This window comes from Aphelocoma coerulescens, unplaced genomic scaffold (genome assembly GCF_041296385.1).
Source record: "Aphelocoma coerulescens isolate FSJ_1873_10779 unplaced genomic scaffold, UR_Acoe_1.0 HiC_scaffold_187, whole genome shotgun sequence".
Classification (NCBI taxonomy): Eukaryota; Metazoa; Chordata; class Aves; order Passeriformes; family Corvidae; genus Aphelocoma; species Aphelocoma coerulescens.
In genome coordinates this window covers 116,016-130,314 of record NW_027183535.1, presented here as the reverse complement: position 1 = coordinate 130,314, position 14,299 = coordinate 116,016, and the positions used below count along the sequence as shown (strand labels likewise).

The 14,299-nt window shown below is 61.5% G+C and overlaps 1 protein-coding gene and 1 long non-coding RNA gene across 2 annotated transcripts; both read right to left on the bottom strand.

Annotated features, from left to right (window-relative positions):
- Positions 1-3,516: 3,516 nt before the first annotated feature.
- Positions 3,517-4,105, bottom strand: LOC138101064 (uncharacterized). The gene is made up of 2 exons (XR_011147006.1): positions 3,726-4,105; positions 3,517-3,694 (listed from the first exon to the last, which is right to left on the bottom strand). It is a non-coding gene; the product is annotated as an uncharacterized lncRNA (long non-coding RNA).
- Positions 4,106-4,455: 350 nt separating this feature from the next.
- On the bottom strand, positions 4,456-14,011 carry TAPBP (TAP binding protein). Its single transcript, XM_068998901.1, has 7 exons — positions 13,984-14,011; positions 11,500-11,661; positions 9,095-9,319; positions 8,685-8,959; positions 7,510-7,639; positions 6,445-6,756; positions 4,456-4,654 (listed from the first exon to the last, which is right to left on the bottom strand). Exons 1-7 carry the CDS (start codon positions 14,009-14,011, stop codon positions 4,554-4,556), a joined length of 1,233 nt encoding a protein of 410 aa, XP_068855002.1. The 3' UTR covers positions 4,456-4,553.
- Between the last annotated feature and the right edge of the window lie 288 nt (positions 14,012-14,299).

Sequence of the window (14,299 nt, the reverse complement as noted above, 5' to 3'; positions counted from 1 at the left end):
TAAATCAATAATTTTAAATTAACATTCTAAATCAACATTTTAAATTACTATTTTAAATCAATAATTTGAAATTAGCCTTTAAAATCAACATTTTAAATTAACATTCTAAATCAACATTTTAAATTAATATTTTAAATCAATAATTTAAAATTAACATTCTAAATCAATATTTTAAATTAACATCCTAAATCAATATTTTAAATTAATATTTTAAATCAATAATTTAAAATTAACATTTAAAATCAACATTTGAAATTTTCATTTAAAATCAATAATTTTAAAATCAATAATTTTTAATCAATAATTTAAAAATCAATAATTTCAATGAGTAGTTTTAAATCAACAATTTTAAATCAATAATTTCAATGAATGGTTTTAAATCGATAATTTAAAACCGATAATTTTAAAATCAATAATTTCAATGAATGGTTTTAAATTGATAATTTTAAAGTGATAATTTTAAAATCAATAATTTCAATGAATGGTTTTAAATTCATATTTTGAAAGGAATAATTTTAAATTAATATTTTTAATTAATACTTTTAAATCAATACTTTTAAATCAATACTTTAAAATCAACGCTTTTAAATTGATAACTTGAAAAAAAAATACTTAAAAAAATAATTTTAAAACCTGGACCGTAACAAATTCCCCCCAATTTCCCCAAATACCCCCGATGTCCCCAAATCCCTCCTGATGTTCCCAAATCCCCCCCAATGTCCCCAAATCCCTCCCGATGTCCCCAAATCCCCCTCGATGTCCCCAAATCCCCCCCAATGTCCCCAAATCCTCCTCAATGTCCCCAAATCCCCCCCAATGTCCCCAAATCCCTCCCGATGTCCCCAAATCCCCCCTGAGGTCCCCAAATCCCCCCCAATGTCCCCAAATCCCCCCCGATGCCCCCAAATCCCCTCTGATGTCCCCAAATCCCCCCAATGTCCCCAAATCCCTCCCGATGTCCCCAAATCCCCCCCAATGTCCCCAAATCCCCCCCGATGTCCCCAAATCCCTCCCAATGTCCCCAAATCCCCCCCAATGTCCCCAAATCCCTCCCGATGTCCCCAAATCCCCCCCCAATGTCCCCAAATCCCCCCCGATGTCCCCAAATCCCTCCCCAATGTCCCCAAATCCCCCCCAATGTCCCCAAATCCCCCCAATTTCCCCAAATCCCTCCCCGATGACCCCAAATCCCCCCCGATGTCCCCAAATCCCCCCAATGTCCCCAAATCCCCCCCAATGTCCCCAAATCCCTCCCGATGTCCCCAAATCCCCCCAATGTCCCCAAATCCCTCCCCAACATCCCCAAATCCCCCCCAATGTCCCCAAATCCCCCCCCGATGTCCCCAAATCCCCCCCAACGTCCCCAAATCCCCCCCAATTTCCCCAAATCCCTCCCGATGTCCCCAAATCCCCCCCGATGTCCCCAAATCCCTCCTGATGTCCCCAAATCCCCCCAATTTCCCCAAATCCCCCCCGATGTCCCCAAATCCCTCCTGAGGTCCCCAAATCCCCCCCAATGTCCCCAAATCCCCCCAATTTCCCCAAATCCCTCCCGATATCCCCAAATCCCCCCAATGTCCCCAAATCCCTCCCAATGTCCCCAAATCCCTCCCGATGTCCCCAAATCCCTTCTGATGTCCTCAAATCCCCCCCAATGTCCCCAAATCCCCCCCAATGTCCCCAAGTCCCTCCCGATGTCCCCAAATCCTCCCAATGTCCCCAAATCCCCCCCAATGTCCCCAAATCCTCCCCGATGTCCCCAAATCCCTTCCCAATTTCCCCAAATCCCCCCCAATGTCCCCAAATCCCCCCCCCCGATGTCCCCAAATGTCCCCCAATTTCCCCAAATCCCTCCCCGATGTCCCCAAATCCCCCCCGATGTCCCCAAATCCTCCCCGATGTCCCCAAATCCCCCCCAATGTCCCCAAATCCCCCCAATGTCCCCAAATCCCTCCCCAATGTCCCCAAATCCGCCCCGATGTCCCCAAATCCCCCCAATGTCCCCAAATCCCCCCCAATGTCCCCAAATCCCCCCTGATGTCCCCAAATCCCCCCAATGTCCCCAAATCCCCCCAATGTCCCCAAATCCGCCCCGATGTCCCCAAATCCCTCCCAATGTCCCCAAATCCCTCCCGATGTCCCCAAATCCCTCCCCGATGACCCCAAATCCCCCCCGATGTCCCCAAATCCCCCAATGTCCCCAAATCCCTCCCGATGACCCCAAATCCCTCCCCAATGTCCCCAAATCACTCCCCGATGTCCCCAAATCCCTCCCAATGTCCCCAAATCCCCCCCAATGTCCCCAAATCCCCCCCCCCGATGTCCCCAAATGTCCCCCAATTTCCCCAAATCCCTCCCCGATGTCCCCAAATCCTCCCCGATGTCCCCAAATCCCCCCCAATGTCCCCAAATCCCCCCAATGTCCCCAAATCCCCCTCGATGTCCCCAAATCCCTCCCGATGCCCCCAAATCCCTCCCAATGTCCCCAAATCCCCCCCAATGTCCCCAAATCCGCCCCGATGTCCCCAAATCCCCCCAATGTCCCCAAATCCCCCCCAATGTCCCCAAATCCGCCCCGATGTCCCCAAATCCCTCCCGATGTCCCCAAATCCCTCCCCGATGACCCCAAATCCCCCCCGATGTCCCCAAATCCCCCAATGTCCCCAAATCCCTCCCGATGACCCCAAATCCCTCCCCAATGTCCCCAAATCACTCCCCGATGTCCCCAAATCCCTCCCAATGTCCCCAAATCCCCCCCAATGTCCCCAAATCCCTCCCGATGTCCCCAAATCCCCCCCAATGTCCCCAAATCCCCCCAATGTCCCCAAATCCCTCCCCAATGTCCCCAAATCCCCCTCGATGTCCCCAAATCCCCCCAATTTCCCCAAATCCCCCCCGATGTCCCCAAATCCCCCCCAATTTCCCCAAATCCCTCCCCGATGTCCCCAAATCCCCCCCAATGTCCCCAAATCCCTCCAAGGTCCCCAAATCCCTCCCAATGTCCCCAAATCCCCCCCAATGTCCCCAAATCCCCCCAATGTCCCCAAATCCCTCCCCGATGTCCCCAAATCCCCCTCAATGTCCCCAAATCCCTCCCAATGTCCCCAAATCCCCCCCAATGTCCCCAAATCCTCCCCGATGTCCCCAAATCCCCCCCCAATGTCCCCAAATCCCCCCCGATGTCCCCAAATCCCCCCAATGTCCCCAAATCCCCCCAATTTCCCCAAATCCCCCCAATGTCCCCAAATCCCTCCCCAATGTCCCCAAATCCCCCCCGATGTCCCCAAATCCCTCCCCAATGTCCCCAAATCCCCCTCGATGTCCCCAAATCCCTCCCGATGTCCCCAAATCCCTCCCCAATGTCCCCAAATCCCCCCCGATGTCCCCAAATCCCTCCCCAATGTCCCCAAATCCCCCCCAATGTCCCCAAATCCCCCCGATGTCCCCAAATCCCCCCCAATGTCCCCAAATCCCCCCCAATGTCCCCAAATGTCCCCAACCCCCACTCAGGACACGTCGGATTGGGGGGGGGGATGTGACCCCTCCCCCCCATTTATTTCGGGAATATTTGGGGTCATTTGGAATGGTTTTGGGACTTTGGGGACATTTGGGGTGGTTTTGGGGACTCTGGGGGGGTTTTGGGGACTTTGGGGACATTGGGAGGGATTTGGGGACATTGGGGGGATTTTGGGGACTTTGGGGACATTTGGAGTGGTTTTGGGGACTTTTGGGGACATTTGGAGTGGTTTTGGGGACATTTGGGGACAGTGGGGGGGTTTGGGGACATTTGGGGTGGTTTTGGGGACATTGGGGGATTTTGGGACTTTGGGGACATTTGGGTGGTTTTGGGGACTTTGGAGGGGGTTGGGAACATTCGGGGGTTGGGGACTTTGGGGGGGTTGGGGACTTCGGGGACGTTTGGGAGGTTTGGGGACTTTGGGGGTTTGGGGACTTTGGGGAGATTTTGGGGGGGTTGGGGACATTGGGGACATTTGGGGGGGTTGGGGACATTGGGGACATTTGGGAGGTTTGGGGACATTTTGCGGGGTTGGGGAGATTTTGGGGGGGTTGGGGACATTTGGGGACACTGGGGACTTTGGGGACATTTGGGGCTTGGGGACATTTTGGGGGGTTGGGGACATTGGGGAGATTTTGGGGGGGGTGGGGACTTTGGGGACATTTGGGAACTTTGGGGACATTTGGGGGTTGGGGACATTGGGGATTTTGGGGAGATTTTGAGGGGGTTGGGGACATCTGGGATGTTTGGGGACATTTGGGGGGTTGGGGACTTTGGGGAGATTTTGGGGGGGCTTGGGGACATTGGGGACATTTGGGGGGGTTGGGGACATTTTGCGGGGCTGGGGACATTTGGGGGGTGGGGACTTTGGGGGGTGGGGACTTTGGAGACATTTGGGGACATTTTGGGGCTTGGGAACTTTGGGGACATTTGGGAGGTTTGGAGACATTTGAGGTTTGGGAACTTTGGGGACATTTGGGAACTTTGGGGACATTTTGGGGCTTGGGGATTTTGGGGACACCGGGGCCACCCAGCGTCACCTCCCGGCCGGGGGCCACAGGCGCGCGCAGAGCCCCCCGATGACGAAGGCCACCAGGGCCATCCCCGCCAGGTCCTCCACGCTGGGCCCGGTGGCACCTGGGGGGGGACATTGGGGACACGGCACCGACGCCCCCCCGGGGGCACCCAGCCCATCCCCCATGGCCCCAGGTGTCCCCAATCCTGGTCCTGGGGTCCCTTAGATGTCCCCAACCCCATCCCAGTGTCCCCAACCCCATCCCCGATGTCCCCAACCCCATCCCAGGTGTCCCCAACCCCATCCCCGATGTCCCCAACCCCATCCCAGGTGTCCCCAACCCCATCCCCGGTGTCCCCAACCCCGTCCCTGATGTCCCCAACTCCGTCCCTGATGTCCCCAACCCCATCCCTGATATTCCCAACCCCATTCCTGATGTCCCCAACCCCATCCCCGATGTCCCCAACCCCATCCCTGATGTCCCCAACCCCATTCCTGATGTCCCCAACCCCATCCCCGATGTCCCCAACCCCATTCCCGATGTCCCCAACCCCATCCCTGATATTCCCAACCCCATCCCCGATGTCCCCAACCCCATCCCTGATGTCCCCAACCCCATCCCAGGTGTCCCCAACCCCATCCCCGATGTCCCCAACCCCATCCCCGGTGTCCCCAACCCCATCCCTGATATTCCCAACCCCCTCCCCAATGTCCCCAACCCCATCCCCGATGTCCCCAACCCCATCCCAGGTGTCCCCAACCCCATCCCCGATGTCCCCAATCCCATCCCCGATGTCCCCAACCCCATCCCCGATGTCCCCAATGCCATCCCAGATGTCCCCAACCCCATCCCCGATGTCCCCAACCCCATCCCAGTGTCCCCAACTCCATCCCAGGTGTCCCCAACCCCATCCCAGATGTCCCCCACCCCCTCCCCGATGTCCCCAACCCCATCCCCGATGTCCCCAACCCCATTCCCGATGTCCCCAACCCCATCCCCGGTGTCCCCAACCCCATCCCCGATGTCCCCAATCCCATCCCAGGTGTCTCCAACCCCATCCCCGATGTCCCCAACCCCATTCCCGGTGTCCCCAATCCCATCCCCGATGTCCCCAACCCCATTCCCGGTGTCCCCAATCCCATCCCCGATGTCCCCAACCCCATCCCTGATGTCCCCAACCCCATCCCTGATGTCCCCAACCCCATCCCCGATGTCCCCAACCCCTTCCCTGATGTCCCCAACCCCATCCCCGGTGTCCCCAACCCCATCCCCGATGTCCCCAACCCCATTTCCGGTGTCCCCAACCCCATCCCCGATGTCCCCAACCCCATCCCCGATGTCCCCAACCCCATCCCTGATGTCCCCAACCCCATCCCAGGTGTCTCCAACCCCATCCCCGGTGTCTCCAACCCCATCCCTGATGTCCCCAACCCCATCCCCCATGTCCCCAACCCCATCCCCGATGTCCCCAACCCCATCCCTGATGTCCCCAACCCCATCCCCCATGTCCCCAACCCCATCCCCGATGTCCCCAACCCCATCCCTGATGTCCCCAACCCCATCCCTGATGTCCCCAACCCCATCCCCGATGTCCCCAACCCCATCCCTGATGTCCCCAACCCCATCCCCGATGTCCCCAACCCCATCCCTGATATTCCCAACCCCATCCCTGATGTCCCCAACCCCATCCCCGATGTCCCCAACCCCATCCCTGATATTCCCAACCCCATCCCTGATGTCCCCAACCCCATTCCCGGTGTCCCCAACCCCATCCCCGGTGTCCCCAACCCCATCCCCAATATCCCCAACCCCATTCACGATGTCCCCAACCCCGTCCCCGATGTCCCCAACCCCATCCCCGATGTCCCCACCCCCATTCCCGGTGTCCCCAGCCCTGTCCCTTCCCCTCACCTGCCACCTCCACGGTGACCCTGTGCGGGGCGTCCCAGGCCGGGTGCGTCACCAGGCAGCTGTAGCTGTCCCCGGGCATCGCCGCGGGCACGCGCAGCCCCGCGCTGCGGCTGAAGGTGCCGTCGGCCGCCCGCCGGTGCCCGGAGCTCCAGGTGACCCCCGAGGTGACCCCGAGCGGCCGCGGCTCCCCCCGGCCCTGGCGCTCCCAGCGGATGCCGACGTCCAGCGGGAAAAAGCCGACGGCGTCGCAGCGGAGCTCGGCCGGGAGCCCCGGGGCCAGCGGGGACGGCAGCAGGGACACCTGAGGGGGGGCTGGGGACAGCGGGAGAGCTCAGCTGGGGGGGACTGGGGGGTACTGGGAGGGGATTGGGAGGGGATTGGGAGGGGATTGGGAGGGACTGGGAGGGACTGGGAGGGGATTGGGAGGGACTGGTAGGGAGTGGGAGGGGATTGGGAGGGACTGGGAGGGACTGGGAGGGGATTGGGAGGGACAGGGGGGGACTGGGAGGGGATTGGGAGGGACTGGGAGGGGACTGGGTGGGACTGGGCGGAACTGGGAGGGACTGGGAGGGACTGGGAGGGACTGGGAGGGGACTGGGCAGGACTGGGTGGGACTGGGAGGGACTGGGAGGGAACTGGGAGGGGACTGGGAGGGAATTGGGAGAGACTGGGAGGGACTGTGAAGGGACTGGGAGGCACTGGGAGGGACTGGGAGGGGATTGGGAGGGATTGGGAGGGACTGGGATGGACTGGGAGGCACTGGGAACTAGTGGGAGCTACTGATGAGGGTCTATATGGGATCCAGTATGGCCCAGTACGGCCCAGTACAGCCCAGTATGGCCCATATGGAGCAGGTGCACAGAGCTGAGCCCCTCCCCGTCCCAGTAGAGGCGTTTATGGGGTACTGGGAGCCACTGGGAGCCACTGGGAGCCACTGGGAGCCCACGCAGGTCCTGGACTGGCCCCCTCTGGATCCTATAGCGCTCTCCCAGTATGGCCATAGATAGCAGTACTGGGACATACTGGGAGCCCCCCCAGCCCCTCCCAGCCCCCCCCAGCACTGACCAATCACGTTCATCCGCAGCACCTGCTGCACCTGCCCCTGGGCCGTGGTCACGGAGCAGATGAACGAGCCCCCGTCGGGCACCGAGAGCGGCGGCAGCTGCAGCGACACCTCCAGGGCGCCCCCCGGCGGCTGGGAGGACCAAGGAAAGGCTCAGTGTCAGTGGCGCCCCCTGGCGGCCGGGAGGACCGAGGCGGTTCCATGCCCACAGCGCCCCCTAGTGGCTGGGAGGACCACAGTGGTTCCACACCCGCAGTGCCCCCTAGCGGCCGGGAGGACCAAGGTGGCTCCACGCCCGCAGCGCCCCCTAGCGGCCGGGAGGACCAAGGTGGCTCCACGCCCGCAGCGCCCCCTAGCGGCTTGGAGGACCAAGCCGGTTCCACGCCTGCAGTGCCCCCTAGTGGCCGGGAGGACCGAGGCGGTTCCACGCCTGCAGCACCCCCTAGCGGCTTGGAGGACCAAGGTGGTTCCATACCCGCAGCGCCCCCTAGCGGCTGGGAGGACCACGGTGGTTCCACGCCCGCAGTGCCCCCTAGCGGCTGGGAGGACCGAGGCGGCTCCACACTCGCAGCGCCCCCTGGTGGCTGGGAGGACCGAGGCGGTTCCACGCCCGCAGCGTCCCCTAGCGGCTTGGAGGACCAAGGTGGTTCCATGCCCGCAGTGCCCCCTAGCGGCTGGGAGGACCAAGGTGGTTCCACACCCGCAGCGCCCCCTAGCGGCCGGGAGGACCGAGGCGGTTCCATGCCCATAGCGCCCCCTAACAGCCAGGAGGACCGAGGCGGTTCCACACCCGCAGTGCCCCCTAGCGGCTTGGAGGACCGAGGTGGTTCCACACCCGCAGCACCCCCTAGCGGCCGGAAGGACCGAGGCGGTTCCACACTGCAGCGCCGCCTAATGGCTGGGAGGACCAAGGCAGTTCCACGCCCGCAGCGCCCCCTAGCGGACGGGAGGACCTGGGCGGTTCCACACTGCAGCGCCCCCTAGCGGCTGGGAGGACCGAGGCGGTTCCTCACCGCAGTGCCCCCTAGCGGCCGGGAGGACCGAGGCAGTTCCACGCCCGCAGCGCCCCCTAGCGGCCAGGAGGACCGAACCCCCTCCCCACCCCATCCCGCCTCCCGCTGGCAACACCGGGAACTGCAGCCCCCCCCCTTCCCCTCCCCCCCCTCCCATCGCTCACCTGGGTCCCAGCGGCGCCCCCCGAGCTCGAGGGGCGCTCCCGGCCCCCCAGGAGCAGCAGGACCCCCGGGGCGGCCTCGGTGACGCGGGAGGCGGCCGAGTCGAAGGCCAGCAGGCGCCGGGTGACGCCGTCGCGGTGGTGGAGCCACTCGAGGCCGAAGGGGCTCCCCGCCGCCCGATCCCGGCCCGGCCAGGGGCTGAAGGCGCAGTGAAGGCTCTGGGGGGTCCCCACGAGCCCCCGGACGTTGGGGGTCAGCGTGGAGATGAGCAGGGAGGCTGTGGGGGAGGGGAAGGCCGCTCAGGGGGCTGCGGAGGGGCCGTTGCGGGGTGGCGCGGGGTGGCACGGGGTGGCGCGGGGTGGCGCGGGGTGGCGCGGGGTGACACCGGTGTCCCCCTTCCCCCCCCACTTACCGTTGAGCCTGGGGGGGTCTCCCCCCACCTCCTGCAGCAGCACCGTCCCCTCCCTCCCGGGGGTCTTCAAGGCCAGGAGCCACCAGCGGGTGCCCAGCCCCGGGTGACACTTGGGGGGGGTCCCTGGGGGGCCCGGCGGGGGCAGCAGCGGGGCCGTGGGGCTCAGCTCGCACCGGGGGAGCTCCAAGGAGGGACCCCAAAATCCCTTCAGGACCCCCCAGGGGTCTGCAGGGAGAAGGGGAGAAAGGGGAGGGTGAGTCCCCAGAACGCTCCCAAAAACAGCCCCCGGGAGCTGCCCCCAATCAGGCCCCAGGACCCCCCCCCAAAACCCCTCAAAATCCCCCCAAAACAGCCCCCGGAACTCCCCGAATTCCACCCCCAAAACCCCCCACAATACCCCAAAAATTGCCCCCACAACAGCCCCCCCAAATCCTCCAGAACGCCCCAAAAATCACCCCAAAACCAGCTCCGAAAACCCCTCCAAATCCCCCTAAAAATCCCCCCAAAATCGCGCCAAAATCAGATCCAAAACCCCTCAGAAGCCTCCTAAAAAACCCCCCCAAAATCCCCCCCCAAAATCCCCCCACAAAATCCCCCCAAAATTGCCCCAAAATCAGCTGTAAAAACTCCTCAAAATCCCCCCAAAATCGCCACAAAACAGCCCCCAAACCCCCCAAAAATCACCCCAAAACCAGCTCCCCAAGCCCCTCAAAATTCCACTGACGATTTCCCCCAGGACCCCCCAAAATCCGCCCCAAAATCCCCCCAAACCCCCCCAGGACCCCCTAAAATCCCCCCCAAATCCCCCAAACACCCCAGGACCCCCCAAAATCAGCCCCAAAACCCCTCCAAACTGCCCCCCAGGACCCCCCAAAATCCACCCCAAAATCCCCCCAAATCCCCTCAAAATCCCCCCAAACCCCCCCAAACCCCCCCAAAATCAGCCCCAAAATCCCCCAATCCCCCCCAGCATCCCCCAAAATCCCCCCACAATCCCCTGAAACCCCCCAGGACCCCCCAAAATCCCCCCAAATCCCTCCAGAACCCCTGAAAATTCCCCCAAAATCCCTGCCAGGACTTCCCAAAATCCCCCCCAAATCAGCCCCAAAACCCCCCCAAACCGCCCCCCAGGACCCCCCAAAATCCACCCCAAAATCCCCCCAAATCCCCTCAAAATCCCCCCAAACCCCCCCAAGACCCTCCAAAACCCCCCAATATCAGCCCCAAAATCCCCCAATCCCCCCCAGCATCCCCCAAAATCCCCCCACAATCCCCTGAAACCCCCCAGGACTCCCCAAAATCCCCCCAAAATCAGCCCAAGAATCCCCCCAAACCCGCCAGGACCCCCCCAAATCCCCCCAAAATTGCCCCAAAACCCCTCAAAATCCCCCCAACCCCCCCCAGGACCCCCCAGATCCCCCCAAAATCCCCCCAGGATCCCCCAAAATCCCCCCAAAATCAGCCCCAAATTCCCCCAAACCCCCCCAGGATCTCCCCAACATCCCCCCAATCCCCCCCAGGACCCCCAAAATCCCTCCCAGGAGCCCCCAAAATCCCCCCAAAACCCCTCAAAATCCCCCCAAAACCACCCAGGATCCCCCAAAATCCCCCCAAAATCAGCCCCAAAATCCCCCCAAGCCCCCCAGGACCCCCCAAAATCCCCCCAGGGCCCCACAAAATTCCCCCAAATCCCTCCCAAATCCCCTCAGGAGCCCCCAAAATCAGCCCCAAAATCCCCCCAACCCCCCCCGCACCCCCCAAAATCCCTCTCAGGACCCCCCAAAATCCCCCCAGGGCCCCTCAAAATCCCCCCAAAACCCCCCAGGACCCCCCCAAAATCCCCCCAGAACCACCCAGGATCCCCCAAAATCCCCCCCAAATCAGCATCAAATCCCCCCCAGGACCCCCCAAAATCCCGCCAGGGCCCCCCAAAATCCCCCCAAACCCCCCCAGGACCCCCCAAAATCAGCCCCAAAATCCCCCAACCCCCCCAGGACCCCCCAAAATCCCCCAGGGCCCCTCAAAATCCCCCCAAAACCCCCCAGGACCCCCCAAAATCCCTCCCAGGAGCCCCCAAAACCCCCCCAAAACCCCCCAGGACCCCCCAAATCATCCCCAAATCCCCCAAATCCCCCCAGGACCCCCCAAAATCCCTCCCAGGAGCCCCCAAAACCCCCCCAAAACCCCCCAGGACCCCCCAAATCATCCCCAAATCCCCCAAATCCCCCCAGGGCCCCCCAAAATCCCCCCAAAACCCCCCAGGATCCCCCAAAACCCCCCCAAAACCCCCCAGGACCCCCCAAAATCCCCCCAAAATCCCCCCAAATCCCCCCAAACCCCTCCCCCAGGACCCTCCACCTCCCCGGGGGGGGTTCCCATAATTTGGGGAGGGGTCTCCCGCCCACCGCTGAGGTCGAAGCTGCGCTCGGGGGGGTCCCGGGGGGGTTCGGGGCTCTCGGGACCCCCCAAAATCCGCAGCAGGGCCGGGTGGGGGGAGGGTGTCCCGCGCTCGTCCAGCAGGGGGCAGCGCAGCTCGGGGGGGGGGGACCCCCCAAAAGCCGCGACCCCCCCCCCAAATCAGGAGCAGCCCTGGCAGGGGGAAACAAAAAAGGGGGATTTGGGGGGATTTTGGGGGGGTTTGGGGGGGTTCGGGGGGATTTTGGGGGTCCTGAGGGGGATTTTTGGGGGGTTTGGGGTGGTTTTGGGGGGTGCTGGAGGGATTTGGGGGGTCCTGAGGGGGATTTTGGGGGGTCCTGGGGGGGTTTGGGGGTCGCAGAGGGGATTTGGGGGGTCCTGAGGGGGATTTTTGGGGGTTTCGAGGGGATTTGGGGGTTCCTGGGGGGGTTTGGGGCATCCTGGAAGGATTTTGGGGGTCCTGAGGGGGATTTTGGGGGGCTCTGGGAGTGGTTTTGGGGGGTTTGGGGCAGTTTTGGGGGGTCCTGGAGGGATTTGGGGGGGTCCTGGAGGGGATTTTGGGGTCCTGGTGGAGGAACTGGGGGTCCTGAGGGGGATTTTGGGGGGGTCCTGAGGGGGATTGGGGGTCCTGGGGGGATTTTGGGGGCTCATGGGAGGGTTTGGGCGGGGTCCTGAGGGGATTTTGGGGGCTCATGGGAGGGTTTGGGCGGGGTCCTGAGGGGATTTTGGGGGTTCCTGAGGGAATCTGGGGGGCCCAGAGCAGATTTTGGGGATCCTGTGAGGATTTTGGTGGGTCCTGGGAGGGGTTTAGGGGGTCCTGGGAGGATTTTGGGGGGTCCTGGGGGGATTTTGGGGTCCCAGGGGGGGAACTGGGGATCCTGAGGGGGATTTTGGGGGTCCTGAGGGGGGATTTTGGGGGATTTTTGGGGTGTTTGGGGTGGTTTTGGGGGGTGCTGCAGGAGTTTTGGGGGATCCTGAGGGGGATTCGGGGGTCGCAGAGGAGATTTTTGGGGGTTCTGAGGGGATTTTGGGGGGTCCTGAGGGGGATTTGGGGGTCGCAGAGGAGATTTGGGGGGACCTGAGGGGGATTTGGTGGGTCCTAGGGGGATTTTGGGGGGTCCTGGGGGGGGTTTAGGGAGTCCTGGGGTGGTTTTGGGGGGTGCTGGAGGCGTTTGGGGGGTCCTGAGAAGGATTTGGGGTGGTTTTGGGGGGGTTTGGGGGTCGCAGAGGTGATTTGGGGGGGTCCTGAGGGGGATTTGGGGGGTCCTGGGAGGGTCTGCGGGGATCCTGAGGGGATTTGGGGGAGTCCTGGGGGGATTTGGGGATTCCTGAGGGAATTTGGGGGGGTCCTGGGGCAATTTGGGGGGTCCTGGGGGGATTTGGGGATTCCTGAGGGAATTTGGGGGGGTCCTGGGGGGGTTTGGGGGGTCCTGGGGGGATTTTGGGGGTCCTGGAGGGGTTTGGGGGGTCCTGGGAGGGATTGGGGGGCCCTGAAAGGATTTGGGAGGCACAGAGGGGATTTTTGGGGGTCCTGAGGGGATTTTGGGGGGTTCTGGGGGGATTTTGGGGGCTCCTGGAGGGATGTGGGGAGTGCAGAGGGGATTTGGGGGGTCCTGAGGGGATTTTGGGGGGTCCTGGAGGGGTTTGGGGAGCGCAGAGGGGATTTAGGGGGTCCTGGAGGGATTTGGGGGGTCCTGGGGGGATTTTGGGGTGTCCTGGGGGGGTGTGGGGACTCCCATGTGGATTTTGGGGGGGTCCTGAGGGGGATTTTTGGGGGTTTTGGGGTGGTTTTGGGGGGTCCTGGGGGGGTTTGGGGCACCCTGGAGGGATTTGGGGGGTCCTGAGGGGGATTTTGGGGGGTCCTGGGGGTGTTTGGGGGTCCTGGGGGGGATTTAGGGTGGTTTTGGGGGGGTTTGGGGCGGTTTTGGGGGCTCCTGGAGGGATTTGGGGGGGTCCTAGAGGGGATTTTGGGGTCCCAGGGGAGGAACTGGGGGTCCTGAGGGGGATTTTGGGGGGTCGTGGGGGGAATTTGGGGTGATTTGGGGGATTTTCGGGGGGTCCTGGAGGGGTTTTGGGGGATCTGGGGGGGTTTGGGGCGGTTTTGGGCGGTCCTGGAGGTGTTTCGGGGGGCCCTGGGGGGGTTTGGGGGTGTCGTGAAGAGGTTTGGGGATCCTGGGGGAATTTTGGGGGATTTTTGGGGGAATTTTGGGCGGTTTTGGGGTGATTTGGGCGGTTTTGGGGCCGTTTTGGGGCGGGATTTTGAGGGTCCCGCTTCTGGGAATGTCCTGAATTTTTGGGGGGGGGGGTGGTGGCGATTCCGAGTTTGGGCTTTCCCGGAATTTGGGGGAATTCCCAGGATTTGGGGGTTCGGAGGGACGGAATCCTCAGGGATTTGGGATCGGGGGGGTCCCATTTTTGGGGGATTTTGGGGGCTTTTGAGGGGTTTTTTTGGGGGTTTTTCGCCCCCTCCTCACCCGCCAGGACGAGCCGCGCTCCCGCCATCGCTTTCGCTTTCGCTCCTGGCCACGCCCCCAACCCCAAATCCACCCCAAATTCACCCAAAATTCCCCCTCAGAGCACCCGGCCACGCCCACAGAGCTCTGGCCACGCCCCCGACCCCAAATCCACCCCCAAATTCACCCCAAATCGCCCCAAAATTCCCTCTCAGAGCACCCGGCCACGCCCACTGCCCCAAGCCACGCCCCTGACCCCAAATCCGCCCCAAATTCACCCAAAATTCCCCCTCACAGCACCCGGCCACGCCCACTGGGCCCTGGCCACGCCCCCAAC

Bases quoted from the DNA above. Each gene is read 5' to 3' on its own strand.
- TAPBP (XM_068998901.1), bottom strand. From the start codon at position 14,011: ATGGCGGGAGCGCGGCTCGTCCTGGCGG. The intron at 6,757-7,509 runs GTCAGTGCTGGG...CGCTGTCCCCAG, and splicing joins GCTGCGGATGAACGTGATTG to CCCCCCCTCAGGTGTCCCTG. The intron at 4,655-6,444 runs GTGAGGGGAAGG...GTCCCCCCCCAG, and splicing joins GGTCACCGTGGAGGTGGCAG to GTGCCACCGGGCCCAGCGTG.